General features: G+C 38.1%; 1 protein-coding gene across 1 annotated transcript in view; it reads right to left on the bottom strand.

Annotated features, from left to right (window-relative positions):
• Positions 1-1,507: 1,507 nt before the first annotated feature.
• NALF1 (NALCN channel auxiliary factor 1) overlaps positions 1,508-10,109 on the bottom strand; it is a 1,037,778-nt gene continuing 1,029,176 nt past the window's right edge. Inside the window, exon 3 of the mRNA XM_053707790.1 lies at positions 1,508-1,803. Coding sequence (XP_053563765.1) covers positions 1,508-1,803 — 296 coding nt within the window. The remainder of the gene's footprint in view (positions 1,804-10,109) is intronic.

Below are 10,109 nucleotides of genomic sequence, written 5' to 3'. Positions count from 1 at the left end.
GGCAAAATGTTCCTACAGAATAGCAATAATAAAATAAATTGTACTAATCTTTTAAGTCGTCATGATCTGGTTTCCCTGTGTTTGCTGTACTTCACCCTCTTTAAATATACCCAGAATGATCGTCATATCCCTCCCTGTATTTCAACAACATTATTGAATGTTCTATGGACTGTATGCAAAGGGAATCATGAGAGGCATACATCAAAGTTTGATTCCCAATACTGAACATTGATAAATCTGGCCAACATAACTCCATAGAGGTGAGCCAGTGGCCATAGACACCTGAAAAGTATATATGTGCATAGAAGCAAAATAGTTCATGAAATGTTGGACATTAAACTTGAAGTGCAGAAATCCACGTCTTGAATGTGTATTAAAATTTTCTCTTTCATTCCACAATGGATTTCCAGTGGATATAAGTGATTTCACACATTGATGACCATCTGAACATGTTAAAAAAAAAAATATATACTGATTTTTTTTTTTTGCTTGTTTGAGTATGGCCTCACTATTGTATTCATGCTGATGAGGTTTGCATTGGTTATGAAAGCCTAAAGCTTTTCCTGAATCTGCCTAACCCACTTCCCATCTTTGTATGTATGAGCTTGTTAAAACGTGACTGCAGCAAAAAATTAAAACGTAATTCACAATGAATGCCAACATTTTACCTCCAATGTGAAGGCCTTCAACTATTGTACTCACTGAGCTTAACTGGTTTCACATACTATATTCTAAAGGCTGCTCCTGTTCAACTGACCAGTGTAAAGACTGGACATTTTGAAATGGGAACTGGAGCAACACAGTTTGTTATAGGTTCACATGAAAATTGGATAACTGTCCAACCTTTTTTTTTTTTGGAGAATTGTTTTAATTTCTTTTTTTTTCACTATATATTTCTCCCAACCCCCTTTTTTTTTTACAGGGTTTGCTCAGCTGATTTTGTGCAAGAGTGGCAGAGACACAACAGAATAGTGTGTACCCATTCATTGTGATTACACAGAACCAAGCAGATGTTTTTTGCTTTGCGAAAATGGTAAAATAATGTTTTTATGGGTAGAATGGACAGTAACTTTTTTGTAGTTGTTGTTTGCTATGTTGCTTTTCATAGCAGTCATTTCTCAAGAGTAGAAACTGACAGGACATAAAAGACAATTGGATGAAAACACACAATGGCTAGAAATAGACAGTGAAAAGACTCAATTTAGCTTCGAGAAAATATCTCAAAAATAAAATCCTGTATTAACAAGTGCAAAATCAAACAAAAAATCCATACATTAAAACACAGTGTATAAAATGGTGTGAGAAATTTAAGTCACCATACAGCCTTTTAATCAATAAAAAGCTGTCCTTTTGTGTCCTTGAAGTTTGGAGTCTGGCCCATTTTTCCCAGGATGCCTTGCAGAAATTGGTTTTAAGGTATGAGCACCTCATTTCTATTATATAAGACTGTAGTAGCTTGTTGGTATGGGCCAGTTGTATGGTAACCCAATAAAATAAATCCATTGTTTTACTCCTCATTTGTTGAATTGTCTTCCAAAATTGTTATGCTTCCAAAACCCAGTCCTGTTGAGTTTTGTGCTGCTGAAACTGTTAGTACTGTATGTAATAGTATCAGTACAAGAACACACAGTTTAAGTCTGCTGTTACACAGTCTTGATGCTGATGAAGCTGTGAGTGATGTCTTGTGACACAACGTTGAGTCATGTGACTTTTTAGTCCCTTTGGATTGGTTATCTGCGGATAATTCCCATCTGACATCACAGCATTCTGGTTCTGCATTGGTTGAATAGTTTTCATAGAGCCCTATAAGAAGAAGGAAATAGAAAAAAAAATTGGAATAGGTCTTTTTTTGTACAGAACTATATAAATAGTGCAATTATTCAAATGTATTTAACATAAAAACGTATCTATTTTATATACTAATATTTGACCAGCAATCCATTAGTTTTTTCTATGTTAGATATGTTCATTTTCATTGCAAAGAAAGATAACTAGCACAAAAAGTTTACATTGATGGCACATATTCAGGACAATTATAAATAATTTTAATAAAAATGTCTGATTGAATTTTACATTTGCATTTGTTTACAAATTAGTTTAATGAACATACATTAATTATTTACATTGTTGTACATTATTAGACAATTCAGGTTGCAATGTATGTAGTGTTTTTAGCGGTTTGAAAACAGGGGGGGAAAAAAAGAACAAAAAATTTAAAACACCCATTAGAAAACCCATAAACTAAATAGAATAGACAATTTAACTTTTTTAGTTAGATTTATAAGAATAGAAAAAAATATATGATAGTAAATAGTACAACAAAGGAGATAAGTCAAAATATTAATTTTTTTAAGTATTATGAGATACTGTTGTTTCCCTTTACATCTCAAGGCAAACAATTAATAAGAAATATAAAAATTTGTACTATAATCATCCAAATGCTTCTCCACATAATGTTACAGCTGGGGGCTGTAACAGCTGTGGGCTGTGAGTATATCTTTGCAAAGAATTATTACTCATGCTGTAGAAAATAAATATGAATTGTAGATTATATGATAATGTTTGTTGTTGTTGTTTTTTTCAACCCACCCCTGCTAAAGAATTTAACAAAAAAAAGAGGATGACAAAAGCAAAACTGCATTATAAAATAAAAATAGTGTTTTTATTATAATTAATACTACAATGTTATAATGAAGGTAAAATAAACCAACATAAATATTTGGTGGATCCTGTCATCAATACATCTTTTAAATCTACAAGGTAGTTTAGACAAAAGATAGTTGTTGGAAGATAGAAATATTAGAACAAAGTCCTTCAAAGAAACTGTAGCGCACAAGCGGAATCGGGTTTTTCTCGGTTTATTGTGTGCAACGGAAATAGTGAGCGTATTATGAGTTAAAAGGAAATGTGTTGGCTCAAGAGCTATCGCGATTTATGCTCTTTGGGTTAGTGAGACTTGACAGCTCAAATAAAGGGTAGCATTAAACACAACATAATTACATGTAAAAGTTCAGTTACACTCATTTAAACACTGTCTGATAAAAAATATTTTATAAAAATATATTAAAAAGTTATAAGGACTCAAAGATATGTAGTATAAGAGCTGCAAATAGCTTTAACATATTTATGCATACATATACATATCTAAATATGTGTATGTATGCATATATATGCTGATATATAGATGTGTGTACATATGCTTTAAAGGGCCATGTTACCCAAATGTTGAAACACTTGAAAGTGATGCAGCATAGCTGTAAAAAGCTGACTAGAAAATATCACCTGAACATCTCTATGTAAAAAAAGAAAGTTATTTTACCTCAAAATGTTCTAAGTATTCACACCTCATTGCAAAGGACTTTAAGCAGTAAATCAGTATGTCTGTCCGGGGACAGGCAAGGGAGTGAGCTTCGTGCACACACAAATTATTTCCCTATTCAGTTTAAGGAAGTTTACTATGAAATCTCATGAGAGTTAAGTAAAATCTCATGAGATCACAGTAAAATACTTCATGATTTCAGCACTGATGCTGATTGGCTGTAGTTCTTTTTTTTTTTTTTTTTTTTAACCTGCAGCTGGACAGCAGCTGAAGTATACCTTTTTACACAGAGCTTACTCTGGTGAGCTGAGGAAATTGTGAGGTAAAATATCTTCTTGTCAGCTTTTTACAGTTACACTGCATCAGTTTCAAGTGATTTAGCATATGAGTATTATGTCCCTTTAAGTATTTATGTGTTTTACTGTTTATTTTTACTGTTTATTTACTGTACATATTTCACATTCCAATATTCTTAATTTCCAGGATAATGCCTTTTTATTGTAAATACATATTTAAATATATCTATATATACCTATATACAGTGGGGAAAAAAAGTATTTAGTCAGCCACCAATTGTGCAAGTTCTCCCACTTAAGAAGATGAGAGAGGCCTGTAATTTTCATCATAGGTATACCTCAACTATGAGAGACAAAATGTGGAAACAAATCCAGATAATCACATTGTCTGATTTGGAAAGAATTTATTTGCAAATTATGGTGGAAAATAAGTATTTGGTCAATATCAAAAGTTCATCTCAATACTTTGTTATATATCCTTTGTTGGCAATGAAAGAGGTCAAACATTTTCTGTAGGTCTTCACAAGGTTGTCACACACTGTTGCTGGTATGTTGGCCCATTCCTGCATGCAGATCTCCTCTAGAGCAGTGATGTTTTGGGGCTGTCACTGGGCAAAACGGACTTTCAACTCCCTCCAAAGGTTTTCTATGGGGTTGAGATCTGGAGACTGGCTAGGCCACTCCAGGACCTTGAAATGCTTCTTACCAAGCCACTCCTTCGTTGCCCGGGCGGTGAGTTTGGGATCATTGTCATGCTGAAATATCCAGCCATGTTTCATCTTCAATGCCCTTGCTGATGGAAGGAGGTTTGCACTCAAAATCTCACGATACATGGCCCCATTCATTCTTTCATGTACACGGATCAGTCGTCCTGTTCCCTTTGCAGAGAAACAGCCCCAAAGCATGATGTTTCCACCCCCATGCTTCACAGTACGTATGGTGTTCTCTCTCCTCCAAACACGACAAATTGTGTTTCTACCAAACAGTTCTACTTTGGTTTCATCTGACCATATGACATTCTCCCAAACCGCTTCTGGATCATCCAAATGCTATCTAGCATACTTCAGACAGGCCCGGACATGTACTGGCTTAAGCAGGGGGACACGTTTGGCACTGCAGGATCTGAGTCCCTGGCGGCGTAGTGTGTTACTGATGGTAGCCTTTGTTACGTTGGTCCCAGCTCTATGCAGGTCATTCACTAGGTCCCCCAATGTGGTTCTGGGATGTTTGCTCACCGTTCTTGTGATCATTTTGACCCCACAGGGTGAGTTCTTGCGTGGAGCCCCAGATTGAGGGAGATTATCAGTGGTCTTGTATGTCTTCCATTTTCTAATTATTGCTCCCACAGTTGATTTCTTCACACCAAGCTGCTTGCCTATTGCAGATTCAGTCTTCCCAGCCTGGTGCAGGTCTACAATTTTGTTTCTGGTGTCCTTCGACAGCTCTTTGGTCTTCACCATAGTGGAGTTTGGAGTGTGACTGTTTGAGGTTGTGGACAGGTGTCTTTTATACTGACAACAAGTTCAAACAGGTGCCATTAATACAGGTAATGAGTGGAGGACAGAGGAGCCTCTTAAAGAAGAAGATACAGGTCTGTGAGAGCTAGAAATCTTGCTTGTTTGTAGGTGACCAAATACTTATTTTCCACCATAATTTGCAAATAAATTCTTTCCAAATCAGACAATGTGATTGTCTGGATTTGTTTCCACATTTTGTCTCTCATAGTTGAGGTATACCTATGATGAAAATTACAGGCCTCTCATCTTCTTAAGTGGGAGAACTTGCACAATTGGTGGCTGACTAAATACTTTTTTTCCCCACTGTATGTATATCTATTCCTATAGATATAGAGTTATGTATTTTACATGAACAGTATCAGATATGTATATAAATATATATTCAATAATAATTTCTATGTTATAATGGTATAATACGTTAACGCAGTCGCAATCTTCGAAGTTCAAATTTTTGTGTGCTTTGAGTTTTCACTCTTGTGCTAACTTTTTACTTTTAACTTGTTATAAGAGTACAACCCAATGCATGCAAAAAGCCCCAGTCTAGGAAAGTTAGCGTGCGATTGGGAGCACAAAATAGTGCTCCAATCGTAATCTAGCCTGAAATGAGAAATATTAGGGTTTTTTCTGGGTGAATTTTGAAGGATAATTTAAGGCATTGAAATAAGAGAGAGAGTCTGATGGATTGGTGAGGAGAATTTTACTGGACAGCAGCATAGGAAAGTCTTATAGTATATTGTGAGAGACAGTAGCTTTGATTAGAAACAGAAAAATGGGGTGGGCGGAGCCGGAAGCGGTGCAAATGGCCGCATAATCCCTGAGCTCCGTAACACCAGCTTTATAAGACCACCATAAATGACCTGTTAAAGCGCAGATTTCAGATAAAACAGGTGACGGAACAGCTACCGGGACACAGGACACTTGAATTGGACATAGGTTCTGCCCCAGGACCACAGAATATCGGAATACACAGGTGTGTGTTCTACACGGGAGCCGCCATCTTGCCCAGAAAGCACAGACTGACATCGGAGATATCCCTAAGCGGCCCACCGGACCACTTGCCACTCGGACATCAGAGAGCTGCTGACAAGAACGTCACAAGACAGGGTGAGCACAGAGCAGCGATCGCTGAATAAATTACCCGCATAGAACACCGTGCCTCCCTGCCGCTTGATATCCCCCCACGTGGCAAAGACAGCATTGCCCATAAAGCTTATATAGAGCCGCAATTTTTAAATACCTGCAAACAAGAAGATACAATCTCGGCAGATATTACACTGCATATGCCAGTACACAGGGCCATAGATTAAAACCAAAATACTATAGCTAATCACACAGTGGCACTTTGCGGATACCTGTAAAGGAAATAATACAGAGAAACAGTCTATAATCTCACTATTCCGGGACTAATTAAAATCACTCCATAACAGAAAACCCTGCATAAATAATTACAGTGGCTAATAACAGCAAGGTAATGGCGGCCAGAAAACAAATAAAACCTGCCAAACTCACTAAGCCGCTTGTTTCAAAAGACCATTTGGCAAAAAACTTCTTTTCTGGTGGTTTGAGGCTTTCAGCTGTTTCAGATCCTGAGGTACCTTCCTCTCCTGACAGAGACTCTAACAACTCTACCCCAATCACACCGCCACAAGACCCTATGTCACAAATCCCAACCTCTGTCCTCTCCTCACTTGCTTCCAAACAAGATATAGCTGAAATCATTAGATCCTGCATTAAGGAGGAGATGGCGGAGCTCAAACAAGACATTCACTCCCTAGGGTTTAGGGTTGAGGCACTTGAAGATACCTCAGGACAAGCCACAGAAACCATTGCATCTTTGCAAGATCAAGCAGTACTACAAGCCTCTCTTCTCGACACGCTGCACGACAAGTTAGAAGACTTGGAGAACCGGGGAAGAAGGAAAAACATAAGAATCAGAGGAATACCTGAGTCGGTCCTACCTAAGGACTTAATGACCTACCTCCCCGCACTATTCCAACACTTAACAGGGTCACAAGCAGCAGAAAATTTTCAATGGGATAGAGCTCACCGAGCATTGCGACCCAAACCACCAGATTCGGCTCCCCCAAGGGACATTATTATTAAATTCAAGCAGTTTCGAGAAAAGGAAGAATTATTAAATGCCTCTAGGAAAAATCAACCAGTTCGCTTCCGAGGTTTGGTCCTGCAGTTCTATGCTGATCTTTCTCCCAGGACACTGCAAAGAAGAAGAGAACTGAACCCTTTAACCTCTCTTTTAAGGCAAAAAAGAATCCTCTACAGATGGGGATTCCCCTTTCACTTGTATGTATTCCATGGAAATCGGAAGCTGACCTGTAAAACTACAGAAGAAATCCCAACATTTTGCAAAGCTCTGGATTTAGACCCCCCAGACTGCAGTAGAGAAGAGCCACTACTAGAACAACCTGTTCATAAAAGATCAAAACAACACAGCATGGAATGGCAGCAGGCACCCTCCTCCCACAGATCCAAATCGAGACATTCAAGCACATCTACTCCAAAGAAACAGAGATCAATGGCTACCACAGATCCAAGCAAGAAGCAACATACACCTGAGAAAACCTAAGTAATAAAACAGGATAGGCTTTCTTCAATGTCCGTCTCTCTATCTTTGAACGAAAAACTGTCTCTCTCACCCGCCGTTATGGTTACATGATGGACACTAAATCCTCCTAAGGACATTAGGACAAGCAGTATGGTGAGATTGTACTTAAAACAGTATCATGTGCCTTCCCCTGTTCTCTCCCTTCCTCTTCCCCCCTCTCCCCCCCGGTACATACACTGTATTATCAAAATAACATTGCTCAGTTAAATTGAAAAAGTTGAACTGAATTTATGTCACCTGTTTCTTTTTCTTTCTTTTTCTTTTTCTTTTTCTTTTTCTATTTCTATTTCTATTTCTATTTCTATCTCTATCTCTATTTCTATTCCATTTAATTTACACAGGTCATGATGGTTTAAATAATTGAATGTTAGTAGCTAATTTTTACAGCTGGTTACCATCCTTCTTAACATTGCACTTGTTATGAAACAAATGCTACCCACTATTTTCTCATGTTACTCCAGTGGGAGAAGTTTTGTTGATTATTGTTTTTTGTTTAAATGTTTTTTGTTATCTTTCTGGTGTATAGCTCTAGAGGCGCAACTCTTAAATCATAAAATTACTCAATCAGAGCACTGCTTAACCTCAAAACACAACCTACCTAATGCCAGCCAACAATAAAACCATTACGCTAATTAGTCAAAACGCAAAGGGACTGAACTCACCTCAGAAACGCTCAATGGCACTCACAGACCTACATAGGAAAAAGGGAGACATTCTCTTTTTACAAGAGACCCATTTCTTAAAATCTAAAGAACCAAAATATTTTGGCTACCACTATACCCAACACTTTCACAGCTCGTTTGAGCACAAAAGAAACGGAGTCAGCATTCTTATAAGCAGACACATACCTTATACACATATCAAAACTTACACCGACACGGAAGGAAGGTTCCTTTGTATTGTTGGCCTGTTATACGGCACCCCAGTAACACTGGTCAACCTATACGCCCCAAATACTAAACAACTCCCCTATTTCAAGAAACATTTTGCCCAAATTTTAGATTACGCTAAAGGCGCTCTTTACATTGGGGGTGACTTTAACATACCGATCCAGCCGTGTGTGGATACATCCAATCCGCATCCGACTATATCGAAAAGCACAACAAAACACCTCTGGAAAATATTTAGAGACCAGACCCTATTTGACATTTGGAGACTCAAACACCCTGAGCAGAGAGACTATACTTTTTTCTCGTCCCCGCACCGATCCTATAGCAGGATTGATTATATCCTCACCAATCAGAAAGGTCTATCTAATGTTTTATCCTCTAAAATCTCACACACAGTTTGGACAGATCATTCTGCTGTAATCACAAGACTTGACTGGCCATCTGCCCCCAAAAGAGTCTTCCAGTGGAAATTAGATGACAGTTTGTTAAATGCCCCTGAATTCAAAGCTAAACTAGAAAAGCTTCTCCCTGAATATTTTCAATTCAATTCACTTCCAGAAACTGATCCATATGTAGTATGGGAAGCACATAAATGCTTCATACGGGGTGAATTTATTAAAAGACAGGCATATGTTAAAAGCAAAGCACGCACACTTTATCAGCAATCAACAGACCTTTTAGCCAAGTTAGAGTATGCACACAAGCAGAATCCAGCAGATTCACAAACTCTCACTGCGCTTGAAACAGCTAGGAAAACGGTCCAAGACCAAATGCTCAAAGAAGCCAACTCATTAGCGCTTAAAACTAAACAAAAATTTTACTTTGAGAATAACAGAGCAGGGAAACTATTGGCACGTGCCCTTAAACTTAAAAAGTTGAAAACCTTTATCCACGAGCTAAAAACACCCGCAAATAAAAAGGTTCACACTACCCCTGAGATCCTTTCCCAATTTGTGCAATACTACTCCAAACTTTATAATTTAAAAAAGAGGAATACCCCGGTAGAAACAAGCCCTGAGATCAAGACTTACATTACCCCCATTCCTCTCCCCCAATTAACTTTAGAACAGTCAGAGGAGCTAGAAGCTCCAATCACTACGAAGGAAATCCTTTTGGCTCTCAAACAACTACCATCTGGTAAAAGCCCGGGACCGGATGGTTTTTCAGTTTATTATTACAAACAGTTTGCACAAATCCTACTCCCACAACTTGAAGTGATATTTAACAGGACAGATGCCCAACATCCTTTCCCTCCCTCCATGCTGGAGGCTCATGTTACAGTCATCCCTAAACCCGGCAAACAGCCAGACACCCCTGCCAATTTTCGTCCTATTTCATTGCTGAACGTGGACATCAAATTATACGCCAAAATTATTGCACTCAGACTTAATAAATATCTGCCCCTACTTATCCATCCGAACCAGGTAGGATTTGTCCCCCTCAGGGAAGCGCGCGACAATACCA

Source organism: Bombina bombina, chromosome 3 (assembly GCF_027579735.1).
Source record: "Bombina bombina isolate aBomBom1 chromosome 3, aBomBom1.pri, whole genome shotgun sequence".
Lineage (NCBI taxonomy): Eukaryota > Metazoa > Chordata > Amphibia > Anura > Bombinatoridae > Bombina > Bombina bombina.
The sequence above is the reverse complement of the archived record's forward strand: the minus strand, read 5'-3'. Positions and strand labels throughout refer to the sequence as shown.